We start from the raw sequence: 19,387 nt of genomic DNA, 5'->3' as shown, positions 1-19,387 counted from the left end.
CTGAAAAATCTATAGAGATGCCAGATAAAACTGCTAGAAAAATCAGCTTTAAAAAATACTTAAATTCTCTTAAAGCTTTTGGATTTATTTGGACTATTTTCTCTTTAGAATTTATTCTTTGAGTAAATCATGAAAATTCATTAAAAATTTCATCTCTTAGATTTTTGATAGATTTTTTTGAAAAATATCTCAGGCTTTTATTTTATTTATTACTATTCCTTTAAAGATCTTTTAAAATCGATTAGAAAATCCCATCAACGGTTTATAAAAATTTATCTAATTCTTAGACAAAAATATTTGATTTTAGATTGAAAGGACTTCCCAAAAATTTTCCTTTTCTTTTTCTTACAACCTTGTTAGTTAAATTAACCTTCAAAATGATTAAAATTAAATAAAAGCTTAAGATGTTCAAAATATTTTATTCTATTCTTTTTAAATTCTTTCCTAAAATTTGAAAAACATTTTTTTCCTGATTCTTTATTTCGAATCTTTATTTAGATTTCTTTAATTTTTCTGATTATTTCTTCATCATTTTATTGACATAAAATCTAACAAAATGACGTAAAAACATCGCGTAATGTCGACTTCGGGCGTCTTCGTGAACATTCGTCGTCGGTTTTTTATTGTCAAAATTTGAATTTACAACACCAACTGATTTTTTCAACGGACTTCACAGCTTAATTAATTCTCATTGCAATAATTTTCCAATTGCATAAGTTTAAAAAAAAATGGAAAAGAAAATAACAATCTGGCATCTCTTTTGCACATAAAAGTGTTTTGAAAAAATGTTTGGCAAATGGTTTTGAAAGTAAAAAAAAAAAGAAGAAAAGTTGGAAAGGAAATATTAATTTTATTTCTAATGCATAAGAATCATTTTGTTTCAGCACGCGCCAAGCGATGGACACTGCAGTCGGACGTCCAGACGTCACCTAGTGAGATTAAGACGTCCCTGCTGATGATGGATACTGAGAGTGGGGAGGATGAGGCTGCATTGAGACCGCGGGAGAATGGTGGGGATGAGGATAGTGACAATGAGGATAGTTTGCTGGCGGAGAAGACATTCAACAGGACCCCGTTGCAGGATAGGACGAAGTATGAGAAGCTCAAGTCGAACTACGTGACGTCGGATGATAGTGATACGGAATTCAGTGCAGCTGGTGGCGGGGAGACGGTAAAGAGGATCTCCTTTAAGCAGATCGTTGCGGGGAATATTCAGGAGAAGCTGGTGAATGTGTACCAGAAGGTGGATAAGAGTCACCTGGGGAAGGTACCGATTGTCCGGAAGATTGTTGTGAAGACGAAGAAGAAGGAGAAGGAGGGTGGTCAGAGGGGTGGCGATGGGCAGGGACGGGCAGATGGTGGGGATGATGATGATAAAGATTCAATTGGATCTGCGAGTGATTTGCGTGCGGATGAGATGCTTGATGAGTTTGATGTGAAAATGCCACCAAATGTGGCCAATCGGGTGCGTGGGCAGGAGCTTGAGGATGGGATTAGTGAGAGTATCAAGACTTGTGGCTCCAGTGCCTACCATGCGGAATGTGAGAGTGTTACAACGCATGAGGATGATGTGAGTCGTATTGTTTCGGCAAGGAAGAAAATCATCAAGAAGCGCCGGGAGCTTCACCCGTCTGAATCTGATCAACTTTCCCCACCGGATGAGGAGGAAGATGACAATATTCACAAATACGGTGATCGTCCACTTCTTCTGGATGATGAATTGGATTATGATTCAGAGAATCCAGATGATCCCACATCGCCGGAAGGGGAAGAAAATGAAGAGAAACCACCAGTAGCAGCTGCAGCAGCTGTTGTGGAAGAAGTTGATGTGTTTGCATTGGCTCCGTTCAAACCACCCCCAGCTGTGACCAAGAGAAAACTCCCCACAAAGAGAAATCTCTTCCCGAAGTATTCCCCATCAATTGTAACACCCGAAACAATCCCTGAGGATGATTTCCTCCATCTCAATGCACCGATGAAGACAAAAATGATCACATCGACACCCCTTAAGCCCACCCTGGATGAATTCAATGAAGTCTCCTTCAATCCTGGCACAGCAACCATTCAGAGTGCCTCAAATTATGGTGTAGTTACGGTGCTAAATAGTGCTCCACCCCAGCCCAGCAAGCAGGAAATTCCAGCTCCTCCTGCTGCTGCTGTTGCTGCAAAACCTCCGAAGGATCTCTTCGGATCTGAACCATTCCCGGAATCTCTCAAATCCGTGGTACACGTTGAGACGAATAACAACCAACCAAATGCCCTTGTAACCATCAACAATACAATTGTTGTCAATAGGCCCACTGTGCAGCAATCAGATACCCTCCAGAGATTCCCAGAACGGCAGTCCTTCGTCCCACCACCAAAACACCTCGATACCCTTCTCCCAATTGCCGACAATGAGTACGTAAAGTTCTCAAGCGATGATGGGCAGAATTTGGAGGAATGTGAACTGGAGACGGGCATTGCCAAGAGCAAGTCCGAGAAGAAGAGCAGCAAATTCCCGTATTTGAAGGAGAAGTCAAAGAGCAAATCCACGGAAAAGGTGAAAAAGACCAAGGAGACGTCCGGGAAGTCCACGAAGAAGGGTTCAATGGCTGAAGATTCCGTTGGGACGTCAGCATTCAACTATCAAAGCCTCAAGCGTGGCGTGAAGAGTGGCTTCAGCAATATGAGCTTCGAGGACTTCCCGTCGGATCAGGAGGTGGAACAGGGTGGTGGGGCACGGAGTTCAACCACCCCCTTTGAGGTGGTGCGCAATGAGAAGATGATTCTCGAGGCTGAAAAGAAGTTCGGCTCACTCAAGAGGCGAACGCATCCGTTTTCTTGAAAGAGGGCCTCTTGGGATTACCAAGAAATTTCCTAAAGAATTCCCACGAAAGAAAAAAAATCAACAGCATGTGCATAAAAAGCTCAATTTATATAATGTGAAAAAATTAACAGGGTGGTGCTTTTACTGTATATAAAGGGAAAAAAATAAAAGGATATTTTATTCTTCTGCATGAAAATTAAAAAAAAAAAGATTTAATAAAGAAAAAAAATTGAAAATTAAGGATTTTGCATAAAAATTGCAAATTTGAAAATATTGGGTTGTATTCTGGCGACCAAGAAATCGTTGGAATTTCAAAATAAATTCTTAAAATTTCAAGGATTTCTTGGTCGCAGAATACGATCCATTATTATCACTGATATGCCTATTTAAAACCAATTTGAATAAAAGAAGAAAACAACAAAAAAAGATCATTTAGATTAACATTGAAGCTCAAGAGAAAGATTCAGTATAACAAACTGTCAGAATCTTAAAAGATTTTTTACAGAATACCAAGAAAAAATCTTAAAACTGATGAATTGAAAGAAAACATTTTAAACTGAATTAACCCTAAAATTAATTAAATTTAACCCTTCGTATACTATGAGGGGTAGGTGACCGACCCCAGAGCTATATTTCGATTAATTGCGCCTAAGTTATTAGAGGAATAGAACCGAATTTTTGGGAATAAAGGCTCCAACAGATGGACGAGAAATTCCTCGTGCGGTGCGGTGCGGCGAGGTTTTCGGCCAATCAGAAGCGAGAGATGGCTCACACACTCTCACCGCACCGTGCGAGAACGTTTTTCGGCCAATCCGAAGCGACGAAGGGCCACGAAATCCTCGCCGCACCGCACCGCACGAGGAATTTCTCGTCCATCTGTTGGAGCCTTAAGTTCCTTGATTATCTGAGAAGATTGTGTAAAAATTTGCGGTCAATCCGACCACCAGAAAAAAAATGATTAACAAAAATGTAAGAAGAGGGAATTCAAAAACTGGTGTAAAATTTATTCCTTTTTCTCTTCGCTTTGTCAGTTTTTGTCTCTTTCTAGACGATTCTAACCTCAAAAAAAATATTGGAAAAAAACCATCAAAAAATCCATTTAACCTCTAGGCCGCCAAGCGGGGTCGTTGAACGACCCCAGCCCTATATTTCGTGCTATAACTTAATAAATATAAAAGTTAGCGTTCCCATCTTTTGGAAATAAGTTCCTTGGTTATCTGAGGAGGTTGTGTAAAAATTTCAGCTCAATCCGTCCACCACAAAAAAAGTTATTAAGGAAAATGTAGAAGAAGGGAATTCAAAAATTGGTGTAACGGCCATGCTGCGGAAAATTTCTTAGAATGAAGTTAGTCACGTCATGAACCGTGTGCCAGTGGGGTTTTTATTTCTCACCCTACCTTCTCAGTGTCAAAATTGTCGCGAATAAGTAGCATAAATCGCATAAAACATAGTCAGAAGCACATAAGTGTTGAAAAGAATAAAGAATTTTCTAGAAATATTGCCATTTATCACGGTGCGGGAAGTGAGGGGAATGTGGGGAAGTAGTGAAAAAAAATAGCAGTTGCAGTCAACTTCATGGCAAATTTCTCAAGAAGAAATTGTGAAAAATGAGTGAAAAATGTTTTTCCCTAATATCTTCTTCTACGTGTTTTGTGGTGGAAAATTTGTGATGCAAGGGACAAGAGGACTATATAAGGAGTCTAAAGTGACCCGACAGTTCCCGGTTTTATAGTTTATGAGAAAATCGACTTCCTTCTTCAACGACCCCACCTTGGCGCTCTAAGGAAGTTCCAAGGTCTTGGCGGCCTGCAGGTTAAAATTTACTTTTGTGTTCTAAAATGGACAAAAGACTTCTTAGGGAGTACCAAAGAGTCTATTAAAGCTCATTTGACCGAAAAAAAATGCATTTTTTTTGCGAAAAAATCTATGGGGTCGGTCAATTACCCCATAGTAATGCGCGTAAGTGTTTTGACCACAGTAAATGGAGGGTTAAACAATTTTTGGTACAATATTAAATTCTATTCTGTGAGACTGTAAATGAACCACCCTGTTATCATGAAAAGCTCAATAAATAATAATGAATTTGTGATAAATTCATACATGAAAAAAAACATGATAAATACGAAACGAAAAAAGCGTAGAAAAACATTTAAAATTAATCATTCCACGTGGACGATCTTCAATGATTTCCTTCTTATTGCTAAAATAATAATTAGTAAAAAGATTTAAAAAAAAAAAAACATTTAAAAAAAAGCCAAAAGCATTTCCGCTAAAAAAAAGAAAATATATTTTATGGAAGATTTATTTTTTATCATTCAGTATCATAAAATGTACAAAAAAAAAGAAAATTCTCAAGAGAAAAAAATGCTCTGTCCCCCCAAATGAAAAGCTTTTTCATTATGCACTTCTTTTAACTGCGCGAATAAGTGTCTATTCAAATGAACTTTGCATCGAAGCTCAACCAAGTTATGTTTGGAACTGAATGAGAATTAACCAATCAAAGAAAATTTTAAATTCTTCTTTTTATTTATTTGAATTTCAACACGAAATTTTGCAATTCAATTGGACGATGATAGTCCATTCAGATCCCATTAAATTGGAGGAGTTTTAGTGCAAAGTTGCATTGAATGGAGTTTAGTTACTTTGCATCTAGTTGAATATACAATATATATTTTATTTTTTTAACGTACCAAAGTATCACAAGAGAATGAACTATTAAAAAAAATATTTATTGATCGTACCACATAAAAACAAGTTATAATAAATTTAAAAAAAATAGAAGAATTAAGTGCTTCAAAAAAAAGTGTCAATCACATTCCTTTCTCTGCATTAAACGTTTTTAATTTAAAAGAAAATGAAAATTTAGTGAAAAGTAAAATATTTATGAAAAGATTTTTAGGAAAAGCGCATGAAAAAATCATTTTTTGATGAAAAATTCAAACCGAGTATTTTGTAAATAAAGATTGAGAGAAAAAAAATGATTAAAATTAAGGAAGGATTTTTAAGGAAAAAAAATGAAGAGAAAATGATGAATCTCTTCCAAATAACTATATATATTGCACTTTATAAAAAAGAAGAAAAACTGAGAAAATATTGTTACTAAATGGAGCTATAAAAAACATATTTGAGTATAAACTTTATTTATTTAATCAAATTTTATCTAAAGCCCATTTTTTTGTAAAATGAAATGGTTTCTAAAAATGCGAAGAAAAAAAGCATGGAACGCACTTTATGAGAAGGTTATTAAATTTGAAATAAAATTACAAAAAAGCCGCCTCTTTACTCCAATCAGCATCCTCCTGTCCAAAGCACGTGGTTCTGACAGCTGATATTCTATTCTAAGTGCCGTAGCAGCTGATTAGAAGCCCATATTGTGTGCTTATCAGTCCACGAGGCAAGTAAACACAGTGTAGAAGTAATTGAGTGAGATTAAAATTGAATTTTTCAAATAAGCTTCAAGAGTTTTCCTGAGAAAAACAGGTAAGTGGAAAATTAATTTATTAATTAAATTATTTTTTGAAAAAGTATTTCGAGAAGAAGAAATCTCAGAAAACGTGCCGCAAATTAAAGTATAAATTCAGTAATTTCCGCACGGAGATAAGTCTGGATGGTGAGTTCCAAAAATAAATTTTGGTAGGTACTTGACGTGCCCCAATGAACCGCTGAAAATGTTTTGTCGTCCAGACTTGTTTATCAATACAGTGATAGCTTGAACTTGGAATGGTCGTTGAGAAAGTTTGTTGCCTTTTTGAGTCTTAAAAAAATTGGAATGTTTAAAAAAAATTGAATTATAATTAATTAATTTGAAGAATTAAATTGAATAATAATTAGATAATTAAATAATTCAAAAATCTTAACGCGTTCGGGAGCAATAAATTACACTTAAATGTTTTTTCGTTACGTGTAACGAAAGACTAAAATCTGTAGAAAAAGTTTACCCGGCAGGAGCATACTTTACTTAATTATTAGTATGTTCAGGATCAATATTTTTAGTCGATTTTTTCTAATAAGAATTTTTATTGAAGAATTGACAATTCAGTACCTTCCAGGTCCTTTAAGGGTTAACAGAATTGTACTAACGAAATAATTTTCTGATACAAGAAAAAGATTTTTAGTTTATTTCTTGATCAATCAGAAATTTATTAATTGATAAAATTCCTCATAGCTTTATATGATTAATATTTATCCTTTCATTATAAAATCTTTTTTCAAATTAATTCGAGTGCTAAATGCTCTTATAAATTCTAAAAAATAATACCTACCTTTAAACTCATACGATTTATGTATTTTTTTTTTAAATTGTAATCAGAATTTTGACCAGCCGGGTTTTTGAAAGTTTAAAAGTTTTTATTACACGTAGCGTGCATAGCGTAAAAAATTATTTTTTTAGACTAAAAAGCTGTTAAAACTAAAAAGATCCTCTTGCAAATATTTAAATAATTTCATGATATAAAATTAATTTTACGTGATAAAAAAGAAAAAATTCTATCTAAAGAATTTTTAAAAATTTAAGGAATTCGCAAAAAAAATTTATTTGTAAAAAAGAAAAAATTAATCTGAATAAAGAGAAACATTTCAAACGACCCTTTGCCCCTGATATAGTATGACCCTCTCCTGATTAAACTACAACGTATGGATTTAATACGATCTGGCTTGGGGTTGGATGAAAATCTTTCAGTTGTTTAGCATAATTTCCAGAGCAAAATATTGACGCAATTTTGTTGCAAAATTGGCATTTTCTTCCACCATATTTGCCACCTCAATTAAACTTATCAAACTTCCACCACATAATTTTATTGACAAATATTCCATCCAATTTTCTCTCTTTGCGCGAAAAGCGATTAGAAAATCCATTCTGGAGCTCATCTTATTTGCACGTGCTCACTGTGGATGGAATTGCGTGCGTGGGTGTGATGGGAAAGGTTGCAGCTGCAATTGATGGTGGATTCGCCACGCAATTGACGCAACATGTTGGCGATTTGGTCGATGGAGACCCACTTTGGAGTGCCAGATTCAATGCAACAAATCCCAAAGCCGTTAAAGCTGTCCACGAGGACTTCCTGGCAGCAGGAGCAGAGCTAATCCGTACAAATACGTACCAAGCTTCAGTTGATGGTTACATGAAGCATTTGGGGTTGTCTAAGGAGGATGCTGTGCGCCTAATTGCGGAAGCTGTTAAATTGGCTCATGAGGCTCGGGATGATTTTCAGCGGAAGCATCCTGAAGGGGCCAAAGTCAAGATATTCGGCTCAATTGGACCATATGGTGCGTGCCTGGCTGATGGCTCTGAATACTCTGGAAACTACATGGCAACAACTGCACATTCAACAATCCGCCAGTGGCACAAAGAACGCATCAGCATCATCGTTGAAGCTGGTGTCGATGGATTGGCCATTGAAACTCTTCCCAGTGCCAGAGAAGGAGAAATTCTGCTTGATCTCATGCAGCAGGAATTTCCAGATGTGAAATTCTGGATATCCTTCCAATGCCCCAATGGCACGGAGACAGCAGCTGGAGACAACTACAGTGAGACTGTACGGAAAATTTGGCAAATTGTGCAAGAAGATGAGAAATTGCGGCAGAATTTCCTCGCAATTGGCGTCAATTGTTCCCATCCAGACAGTGTTGCATCACTTTTTGCACATCTCAATGACCCCCAACAGGTCCCAGCTGATAAAAAAATTCCCTTGATTGCGTACCCAAATTCGGGGGAAATGTACGACGTTGTGGAAAAGTAAGGTCAATGATATTTCTCAATTTTGATAGCTCGATCTTAAATATTTCCATGTGAATGGACTTTCTTTGTTCCTATTTTATTTTAAATCTAATAAGGATGATTTTTTTGAGAATTAAAGACTTCAAATGAACAATTGATTGCCAATATGGTGGATTCCAATATGACGCTAAAAGAAAATCCAATATGGCTGCCACCGTTATTTTGAATTTTGTCGTTTTCTAAGATCAAGCACATTAATTAGCAATTATTTTAGCTTTAATCACCCCAAAAACTCTCTTTTTGATGCAGAAAATGGATTTCAAGCCGTGCTGGGAGGCCCTTGGAGAGTTACATTGAGGAATGGATAGCCCTTGGCGCGAGATATGTTGGTGGCTGCTGTAGAAACTATGCCAGCAACATCAGACGAATACGGGAGACTCTTGATAATCTCCCGGAGACAATATTGGCTTCCAACAACTGATTATATGGGGCATGAGCCATGTTGTTCAGACAATAAAGCGCGGAGGAGCTGCTACATTAGTGAGAGGCGCGCATTAATCGTGTTAGTCGCTACTGAGACACTGACCGGATCGTGTCTCTTTGGCAATTTATTAGTTTTTTTTCCTTCTCTGTGGCAAAAATTTAAATTTAGTCGTGTGATTAAATATTTCTCAACAACACCCAACTGTTTTATTGCAACATTCCACTCTTGTGGATATTTTACGAGAAGAAAAAAAACTGCAAGGAAAATAATTATTTTTTTGAGACAAACAATAGAAGATCAAGCAAAAATTTAATTTCACTTTAATTACGTCCGTGGGCTAAGTAGTAGTGTCTCCTGCTGCTTAATTTATATAAAATATATTAAAATATCAGTTCAAGGTGATTAATTTAGTGTCAACAAATTGCTGTACTTTCATTTTACATTTTTATAATAAATAAAATTAAATTCACAGCAGCAAATAGTTTTCATTCAGATAAGGCTGATTCAAAGTGGTTCAGTCTCGCTGCTTCTCGACTCTGCGCGATTAAGTTGAGTGAATAAAGAATGGTGCTAAATCATCTTATGGTGATTGACGGCGGTTTCGCCACACAATTGACCGTCCATGTGGGGCACAGCGTCGATGGGGATCCGCTGTGGAGCGCAAGATTCAACTCCACAAATCCCTCAGCCATCATTAAGACGCACTTGGATTTTCTTCAAGGTGAGCAACAATCTTATCAACGTCTCAATTTTTTTCTCCAATTTGAGACCTCCCGCAGCAAAGTTGTAACCTTCTGTGGTACCCTACAACATCGTTAAAGTCATTAAAGTTTTTTTTTTTGAAAAAGAAATCTGTTAAAAATATTTTACTCGAGGGATTTGTAATTGAATTTCTACTAGTTAAATAACTGATAAGAATTTTTTCGCTGAGAAATAAATAAGTTTTAGAAGTGCTTTATCACTTTGTGATAAAGAGATAATTAATAGTTCCTTCCATAATATACATAAATAACACAACGAAGGTCAAAGACCACATGGTGCTTACAATATTTCTTGAGGGATGATGCAATTATTGTATTCTTTATCAACTTCTTGTTTGAAATCTGCGGTAAATTCATTTTATTTTTAGATGAAAAACAGTGCGGGGAATACATACAGAGAAATACAAAGAAAAAGTAACGATAATATGAACTGAATTGAGGGAATTGAGAGTAGTTTGGTGGCACGTGCATTTATTGCATTTAATGAGATCATCAAGTATATATTTAGGGGGTATATTAGGGTCATTTAAATATGCTCCAAAATATTTTTTAACCCATTTATGCCACAAGAATCTTGCAGGAGTGATAAAAAAGATTTTTTTTTACTTAATTCTTGAGGTTCTTGAGAAATAAATGGCTAAGAAAATCAATTTTAACTCTTCAATTTGAACAAAATAAATTTCTAAAGTTCCTAAGATGTGAATCAATGCGATTTATGAGTTCAAAGAGGTCAAGAAAAATTTGCTGAGCTTACTAAACAATGGATTAATATGCATTAACTAAAATAAAAATGAATAAACAAAAAAAATTCTTCAAAATCAATGAAAAACAAATTCTAACCAAAGATAAAAATAAGCTAATGGGCCTAATTCAGCGACCAAGAAACCCTTGAAATTTTTAAATTTTGTACTGAAATTTCAAGATTTCAAGCGAATTTCAAGGGTTTCTTGGTCGCTGAATAAGGCCCAATAATTGATAAATTTTGTCTTAAAAAAAATTCAAAGAAAGGGCCTAATTCAGCGACCAAGAAACTCTTGAAATTCGCTTAAAATCTTGAAATTTCAGTACAAAATTTAAAAATTTCAAGGGTTTCTTGGTCGCTGAATAAGGCTCAAATTCTATTTCTTGTGCCTGATGATGTTAATAACTTCACCTCTCAAAATGTTAAATTTAAATTAAAAATAAATAAAGTAACAAATATAGTTTTTCAATTTTTGTCCAGAATTAATTATTTTAATGATTACTCTACTATGTTATTCTTATCATTATTCTCGTCAATTTATCTTTTAAAGTCTTTAAAGTATTCTCACGTTTTCCCAACGTTGTTTTGAAATATTTCTACAAGGTCTGTGAACGCACGCTTTACGTAAAAACTGATTTATGCATTTTAAACTGATTTTTTTTCAAATTTCATTTTATTGATAAACTTTTCCTAAATTTAATTTTTTTAGGATTTTTATTTAATAAAATCAAAATATTTTGGACATAAAACCTGCAGAATTTTTAAAGAAAATTAACCTACTCCGCCCAAATCTTCCCTATGATTAATAATTGAAATTAAACTTTTTTTTAAATAATTTTTGAAATATATCTTTTCAGCTGGTGCCGATGCAATCATCACCAACACCTACCAGGCTAGTGTGGAAGGCTTCATGGAGCACCTGGACCTAGATGAGGAACAGAGTGTGGAGCTAATTAAATCCACCGTTCGCCTGGCACATCTGGCAAGGAATAAATTCTTAGCTGAAGCACCACAAGTGCCCAAAGAATTGCCTTGGATTTTGGGATCAATTGGCCCGTATGGGGCACATCTGCATGATGGCTCTGAATACACAGGAGAGTATGCGGACACAGTGGATGCGGAGGTGATCAAGAAATGGCATCGTGTGCGAATTGAGGCTGTTCTCGAGGCAGGAGTTGATGGGCTTGCCATCGAAACAATTCCCTGCCGCATGGAAGCTGAGGCTCTTGTTGAGATTATGACTGATGAGTATCCCGATGTGAAGTACTGGCTGGCATTTCAGTGCAAAGACGACCAGTCGATTGCTCATGGGGAGAATTTTGCCGAGACCTGCCAGGCAATTTGGACGAAAGCCAAAGAGTCTTCCAATATCCTTGCAATCGGAACAAATTGCGTCAATCCAAGAGTAAGATTTTCTTCTAAAATTAATTTTATTTTTTTTTAACCAAAATTCTTTTTCCTTCAGATCGTCTCACCGCTTTTCAAGGCAGTGAATTCTGGCTATCCCGAAGCCCAAAAGATCCCCCTGGTCGTGTACCCAAACAGTGGGGAGACCTACACAGTTAAGGATGGCTGGACCGGAAAGGAAGACTGCCAACCCCTTGAGAATTATGCTGGGGAGTGGATTTCTCTCGGTGCAAAAATCATTGGGGGATGCTGTAGAACCTACGCCAGAGACATACAGCGTATCAAAAAATTTGTTGAGAATCTTTAAACTTTTTTTCATTTTTTGTTGAATTTTTTTATTAATTTTTTGTAACGATTCTAAAGAAATATTTTTTTTGTAATAAATAAAATGATTTAAAAAATTAGTTTTGAATTTAATTTATTGGCGGGAGAATTTGGGATTTTTTCCAACTGAGAAAATTACTTTAATTTTAAATCCTAGAATTAGAAATTAGATTCAATCAATTAATATTTCGTGGATTTATTGAATTTTTTAAAAATAATTAATATTTTAATTGAAAAAGAACAAAAAATTTTAAATTGATTAACCCTCAGCATTTTCTCTTGAAGTCATTCAGAGAATTAAGCTGACAATTCTGCAGATATTTTGGTATCTGCATGTTATCAGTAGTAAATGTGGAAAATTCTCTGCAGAAAAACCATATAAAACATATCGCAACATGGAAATTATCCCTACAATACCTTAGATTACAGTACATAAAGGAAATTATTGAAAACATCATTGATAAGAATTTTCCATAAAATATAAAGGAGTTTACTCATTTTTGAGTTTTATGCAATTTGTTTTCTTCATGAAAGAATTCTAAATGAGAAAATAAGAGAAACATCATGAAAAACTTGAGAGATTTTCAATTTTAAATTAAGAATAGCTTAAAATAGATTTATTATAGATTCTAGAAAGGTTCTCAAGTTACGTTATTCACCCTAAATGCCCTAAATTGTGTTCTAATAAGATTCCTATTCACCCCCATATTGTAACGAACGTTAGAAAAATCGTGCAATTTGAAGTGGATTCAAAAAATGTCCGTTAAGTAACGTTGCTGAGATTTTCTGCATTACATCCAATAAGACAGGAGAGTTTGTTTATTGGGTTAGCGACATGGCTTCTTTGTGCAGTTCGTCGTCGTTTCTCATATTGCTCTGTAAAATATTGCTTGTAAATCAACCGTGAGCGCCGTTCGGACATATTTATTTGTAGTTTTAAGGGCAGAATCTCGCGATAAGTGGTGGACTTGATGATCTCCGGGTGTGGAAAAGCGGTGAAAAGTTGTGCAGAAAAATCGAGTGTGTCGACGGAAGGCTGAGTGCGAGCAGCAAAAGTTATAGGAGAAGAAAAAAAAGTGTTGAGGCGCACACAGAGACGAAAGGCGAGGCAAATAAAAAAGAGATTGTGTGGTGTGTGTGCAATCCCCCTGATAAAAGACGGCATCGTCGAGATAAAAACACAAAGAATTTCTTCGGGGCAAGAAAGAAGGAAAATTCTCGGCGTGTGTGTGGTGCTCTGCCTTTGGAAATGAAAGGTGAAGCGGCAGATGTCTGTCAGAGGCTCACACCGATTCTCTCCCCAGCAGTGTTTTTTGTGTTATCGCATTCGCCTTTTTATTATTATTTCTCAATCCGAGCGACTCTCTGTGTGCGGAGGAAGCTCTAAGTGTGCTCACCGCAGCGTTTCTGGGAATAATTCGTGGCTGTCAGTGCTGTGCCTTCATTGCAAAGATCCCACATAAAAGTTCTCCCTGTCCGGAAGTTCCGGACAAAAAAAGCCACATACGCGGATCTTGTTGGTTCCATTACATTCATCCCACTGTCCAGGTGAAGGATAGAAAACAGAAGGAGTTTTAAATTAACGGAGGAAGCTAAGGAGGAGGCTTCTGGAAGAAAGAAAAAAAGACTAAAAGAAGCCTGATCCGCCTGATCGCCTTGCGGAGTTCATCGGCAACACAATCACACGGGAATCCGTCGCACACATATACGCAAACTCTGGCTGCCGTCAATGTAAAAGAGAGGCAAGAAAGACAAATAAATCATAGAAGAAAGAAGAGTGTCGAGCACTTCTCGGGAGTCTGGGTCTGCCTCATGCAGAAGCATCGCGCGCTGAGGGCAGAAACGATCAAAAATTCTTCTCTCTCCTAAAGAAACATTAAAAGAAAAAAAATCTCATCGCGAGTGACTCAACGCTGTGCGTGGCTTCGGGAAGCGATAAAAGATTTGTGATAAGTCCGAAGATTCTGGGCGCGAGAGCAGCAAAAACTCGCTGGCTAAATTGCCAAGAGACAAAGGAGCCAGCTCCCCTTGTTAAATCCCACTGCAGATGTCAGAAATATACTCACAAACAAGAGAATCCCAAACTTAATCAGCCAACATACCCACACACATGTGCATCCCATCTCCACGAGAGAAGTGAGAATCTCAAGTTAGCAGCAGCAGTATTCCCCAGAGACTTTACCCCAAAAGTCACACATTGGGGCCTAATTAAATGTGTGTGTACCTAACCAGGTGATGTAGAAACGACAATGCTCCCAGGATAATCTCTCCTCCATATCTCCTGACAACCAACTCCCAGTGGATCCAGGAAGAAGGATTTATATAAAAAAAAACTTTAATTTTTCCTCCCATTCAAAACAAAAATTCAGTGTTGAGTGTTTAATTTTGTTTAAATTTTAATTGCAAAACAATTTATTTTATCTCTGTGTTGTGAACATCAATTTCTTTTACATTTTACCCTCTTAAGGATAATAAAAAGATAAAAAATCCCACAAAAGGGAGTCAATAAAGAAGGAATATAATAAAAGAAAAAGTGGTGTCTTATGTGGAGAGTGGAATTACGTAAAGGAGAACACACAATTCATCCATTTTCGCGCAATTATAACTTTTCTTCAATAGAGTGAATTGAATGAAGGAAAAAGAAGAAAAAATAAAAGAGAGAAAATCACCCGCAAATAGCCCTCGGAGTGTGTTGTTTTCTTGGTGGAAATTCGACCTAAATATTCTCGTATGTGTGTGGAAATTGATTGTGTTATGCTGCAGTGAAAATGTGTAATGTACCGCCAAAATTCTACCAAGTGTGCCGCCTCTGTCTATCGGTTGTGAGTGATAATGAGCTAATTGAGTTGTCCATATACCCAGAGCCCCCTGCTGTGGACAGCTGGCCCAGGGGGCGGCCTGGGACCCCATTGAATGATGTCACAGATGGTGACGTGAAAGCCACAGCGGTGGAGGATGAGGCAACTGATACACGAAGGAGCAATCACAGGGCGGCTGTGGAGGCAGCTGAACGTGAGGAGGGTGAGGATTTAGTTACCAGAAAAACGGTGGTGGAAACAACCAACAACCGTGATCATCGTCCAGCCAAATTTGATCATCGCAACCAGGAGGATGGTGATGTGCCGATGATTGATGAGAAGGATGAAGGAGATTCACATCATCTCACCAATGGTGGCTCACACGATATCCCCGAGAGAATTTTCCAATGTCTCTCAATCACGGTGAGTCTAGCAATTTATTCCTTTTACCCCCCCCCCTTATTTCTCTCTCAAAATGCACCAAAAAAAACACGAAGGGAAAGGTCAGGAGAATCTCAATAGGTTGAGAGGTCACAGCCCTATAATGTGGCTGAATAACTGCTCTAAATTTAATCAATAGGATTAGCATTAAGATTCAGAAATGAAGTGTAATTAATTTAATAGGTTTCGCTTATCCATCATGCCTTGAAATTAAATCCATGCTGATATATTTATCCATAAATTATTAGGTTAATCTCACACAATGTTGCTTTTGCTCGGAATTCCACGTAAACCCCCCTATTTACGTAAAATTCTTTGGTACTTTTAGTGTATTTTAAGCATTCTAATTAATTCTTTTAATCCTTTAAACACCGTGGTCCTTTCTAAGTTGTCTCATTTAAAAAAAATCAAGAGTTTCTATACCAGATTTTGAAATTCTTCAGAAAGCTTTTTAGATTTCTTAAAAGATTGTGAATACAAGAAAAATTAATAAATAAGAAAATATTTTATAGTGGAAAAAAAGAAGTCCAGACCGTGTTTTGAACTCACGACAAAAGCAGTAAGAAGAGAATATGCTGACGATTATTCTAATTCCTTGAAGAAAGGAGATTATGTTGAATTTAAATTTTTCCTGTATTATCCTGGCAATTACAAGTATTTTTTTCGGGATGCAATTTTTTTAGATTAATAAATAGGAAATTGTTTATCTTAAAAAATATTTAGGGATAAATTTGGAGCATTTTTATATACTTACATAAAATTGTTAGAACTAGCAATTCGACTATTGATTTATGTAGAATATCAAAAATTCTTCTACTTCAATTTTACTGAATATTCTTTTAACTTAATCCTAAAATATTTTAATCGCTTATTTCGTAATAAATATCATACTGTAATTTCAATTGCATTTTTTCTTTATCAACCTTTAAAATTTTTTTTGTTTATTATTTATTTAGTTTACATTATTTAGTTTGTTTAGTTTACATTAAAAAAAATTAGCAAGTTCTCTAAAAAAATATTTTTATAATCTTAAGAAAAACTCCTTAAAATTTTATCTCTCCGTAAAAATGTCTTTAATGTTAACCTAAACAAATTGACCCAAATAATGTAAAAAAAAAACTATTTTGTTGTGGTTTATGTTGCAAATTTCACAACATACTTTTTTTTACAGTGCCTAAAGAAAATTTGCCACATAAGTAACTTCGGGGTAAAAAAAAAAGCTGATTGCATAACATTTTATTAATTATTTAAAGAAAGGAAAATAAAATAAAAGCTCCAATAAATGAGAATCTCTGTGCTAAAATGAAGGAAATAGTCTGCAGCAGGGACATAAAATTCACTTATGCTCCTAATACATATGTATGTATGTACTGTACGTACAATATGTATATAAGTATTAAGACAAAGATTTCTAAATAAACTCTAACGACGTATTTCACCATTAATTTGCATATCGTGAATTTGCATGGATAAAAGAAATGCGTAGGATGATGAATCTCGTGGGTCTCTCTTGAGCTGATAATTGAATTTCTGACGTGTAAAAGAAACGTATACAATGGCCAATGGAAATCCGCCATTTGTTTCTGTACAATGGATGATACATAATAATAAAAAAAGAGACTAAAAGCGCGTAAATGAAAAGAAGTGTAAGTAGAAGAAGAAGAAGAAAAAAAGAAATCTCAGCGGAAATTTGTAATTTTTCATCTTTTAGACCACTAAGGAGGAGAAGAAAAAAAAATGATAGCAAACTTTTTCTTTTAATGATAATACTTTTGAATGATTTTCTAAAGTTATGTGTTAGTGTTTTTTTTTTCACCCGTTGATGGGGGAGACTATCAAGTAAAAAAAAATGTTATGTTGAAAGCACCAAATGAAATATTATGCTCATTACAATTCATTGTTTTCTCATTCAGTTGTGTGGTTGATGAGAAAAAAGAAGCATCTAGGGGGTGGGGAGGGCATGGAGTGGAGAAAAGTATATTGCATGGAAATTTGATGTAGAAAAATTCTGTGGAAATTTTGACATCATGATAAAAGATCATGAAAATCATGATGGTAGGGTATGATGTAATTTTCCTTCATTCTCAGAGAGCTGCTTATACCCATTTTTGTTGATTGCGCATACCCACCACGAAAATTTCGATAGACATTTCAAAAATCATCAAAATCAAATCATACAAATAACTCTTATTAAATATTCTCGATAAAGTCTTGAAATGCTGCTGCTGCCTTGCTAGGAAGAGCGAGAGAGAGAGAGAGCCAGCAAGAGAGATTTCATGACCGCTTGAATTGATGGCTTTTTACCACTATATGTATTGCTACAATGCTAACATACCTTCATTTATGTTTCACTGAGCATTATGTCGAAAAATATAAATACATAGTATTTTAGATATTAAAGGAAAATCACTAAAATACGCCGAGTTAATCCGTCTATTTGGAAATTAAGCTCAAAGTGGAAAAATTTAATAAATATGTAACCATATGTGTGCTGACTATGCTAACCCATACAACGTCTAAAAAGCCTATAACACCACCTTAATATAATTTATCATTATTTAGCATATAATGAAGAAAACGTTACACAAATTTCGTGTAACGCTGATTGACTTCTCTGATAAATCTTTTTATTCTCCTTCTTACTCGCACACACAACATACAACATATGTACATATCTCTCCACCAAACTCTTAAAACTTCCAAACCATATAGGATTTTTTCTTTCTTTCTTTCTGTGCTAAAGAAGTAACAATTTCAGTTGGTACACGAATTATCCAACCACAAAAGACTTTAATCACATTTCTATGTGTGCTCGCAAAGGAGATACTCTCGCGCGTACTCTGTGGTATCTACGTAAGTGTATCGTTTGGGATCTAAGGTGAATTTAATGAAATATATAGAGAAGAAAAAAAGAAACGAGAGAAAGAAAAAAAATAAAAGATGAAGAATAGAAAAAAAGGCATACACATTCAGAGCTATTTCTCAATGGTCTAACCATTTTTACACAAGAAAGGTGTTGATATAAAATTTTCGACTCGATGAGAAATCCATGCAGAGGAGGTGAAAGAGATGGAAGAAGAAAAAAAAGACGAAGTGTATAACATGAAATTGAATGTGAGACAAATTTCTTGGAAAGATTATTCGTAAATTACATATTAAAGGTACAACATGGGTGAGAGAAAAAACTTATTTAATTTTATTTCCAGATTCAATTATTGTTTGGGAAGTTTTTTTTTTGCGATGTTGAGATCTTTTGAATTATTAAATTTATGATAAAAGTTGTTAAATTATTTTTTTGGACTTGTAAGTAGTTTATTTCTGACCTATCTAACCTACTTATCAACATCCGGGTTTGTCAAAGGTGGCAAAAAATTCTTAGGCTAAGAATGCAAGTCTTTCAGCATTTCTTAGTGATTAGTCGTAATAGATTGAAGAAATTCGTAGAGAAAATGATTTTTCAAATTTTAAAAGAATTCGTAACTTAAAAAAAAAATTAATAAAACCTTCATTAGTTAAAGACTTGTTTGGTGGAGCGGGTTAAATCGCCATACACATTACACGGATAGATTCATAGGGAGAACTTAAAGTTCATGAGTTCAAATCACGCCCCAGCTTACGTTGATAATTTTTTTTCTACTATATTCTTACTCTTGAAAACTGCTTTTAAAGTAATTTTTCTCCTAGCAAGAGACCATAGCTCAGCAACAATGTAGAAAAATCTATTTTAATTGACTCTTTAAGCAATCTTTCTCGAACTTCTTTTTTTTTCACACAAAGAAAATACTTTACAAAAAAAAAGATATAAAAAATGAAACAATCAGCAGCAGAGTAATCGCAAAAATTGAGTCACAACAGGAGTGAAAAATTGAACAGACTTTTTAGACCTCGTCCACAATCATCTCCAT

General features: G+C 35.2%; 6 protein-coding genes across 6 annotated transcripts in view; 5 read left to right on the top strand and 1 right to left on the bottom strand.

Moving 5' to 3' along the window:
• Positions 1 to 3,659, top strand: part of LOC129788942 (uncharacterized) — a 31,542-nt gene extending 27,883 nt beyond the window's left edge. The window contains exon 7 of the mRNA XM_055825434.1: positions 885 to 3,659. Within this exon, the coding sequence (XP_055681409.1) occupies positions 885 to 2,827 (1,943 nt within the window). The 3' untranslated portion in view covers positions 2,828 to 3,659. The remainder of the gene's footprint in view (positions 1 to 884) is intronic.
• The window catches only part of LOC129788976 (dachshund homolog 2), a 1,190,888-nt gene that overhangs the window by 606,202 nt on the left and 565,299 nt on the right, over positions 1 to 19,387 (bottom strand). The window lies entirely within an intron of this gene.
• LOC129788985 (uncharacterized) overlaps positions 1 to 19,387 on the top strand; it is a 511,890-nt gene that overhangs the window by 148,173 nt on the left and 344,330 nt on the right. The window lies entirely within an intron of this gene.
• Positions 6,141 to 9,205, top strand: LOC129789084 (uncharacterized). The gene is made up of 3 exons (XM_055825722.1): positions 6,141 to 6,289; positions 7,648 to 8,543; positions 8,835 to 9,205. Exons 2-3 carry the CDS (start codon positions 7,723 to 7,725, stop codon positions 9,004 to 9,006), a joined length of 993 nt encoding a protein of 330 aa, XP_055681697.1. The 5' UTR covers positions 6,141 to 6,289; positions 7,648 to 7,722; the 3' UTR covers positions 9,007 to 9,205.
• LOC129789088 (uncharacterized) lies at positions 9,013 to 12,323 on the top strand. Its single transcript, XM_055825726.1, has 4 exons — positions 9,013 to 9,407; positions 9,482 to 9,730; positions 11,370 to 11,917; positions 11,978 to 12,323. Exons 2-4 carry the CDS (start codon positions 9,574 to 9,576, stop codon positions 12,224 to 12,226), a joined length of 954 nt encoding a protein of 317 aa, XP_055681701.1. The 5' UTR covers positions 9,013 to 9,407; positions 9,482 to 9,573; the 3' UTR covers positions 12,227 to 12,323.
• Positions 13,068 to 19,387, top strand: part of LOC129788966 (uncharacterized) — a 39,351-nt gene continuing 33,031 nt past the window's right edge. The window contains exon 1 of the mRNA XM_055825502.1: positions 13,068 to 15,464. Coding sequence (XP_055681477.1) covers positions 15,012 to 15,464 — 453 coding nt within the window. The 5' untranslated portion in view covers positions 13,068 to 15,011. The remainder of the gene's footprint in view (positions 15,465 to 19,387) is intronic.

Source organism: Lutzomyia longipalpis, chromosome 2, assembly GCF_024334085.1.
Source record: "Lutzomyia longipalpis isolate SR_M1_2022 chromosome 2, ASM2433408v1".
Lineage (NCBI taxonomy): Eukaryota > Metazoa > Arthropoda > Insecta > Diptera > Psychodidae > Lutzomyia > Lutzomyia longipalpis.
Note: the sequence above shows the minus strand (reverse complement) of the source record. Positions and strands in the feature narration are given on the sequence as shown.

Coding starts and splice junctions, on each gene's coding strand:
- LOC129789084 (XM_055825722.1), top strand. CDS start 7,723: ATGGGAAAGGTTGCAGCTGCAATTGATGGTGGATTCGCCACGCAATTG. Junction 8,544..8,834: donor ATGTACGACGTTGTGGAAAA/GTAAGGTCAATG, acceptor TTTTTGATGCAG/AAAATGGATTTCAAGCCGTG.
- LOC129789088 (XM_055825726.1), top strand. CDS start 9,574: ATGGTGCTAAATCATCTTATGGTGATTGACGGCGGTTTCGCCACACAA. Junction 9,731..11,369: donor GCACTTGGATTTTCTTCAAG/GTGAGCAACAAT, acceptor ATATCTTTTCAG/CTGGTGCCGATGCAATCATC. Junction 11,918..11,977: donor CAAATTGCGTCAATCCAAGA/GTAAGATTTTCT, acceptor TTTTTCCTTCAG/ATCGTCTCACCGCTTTTCAA.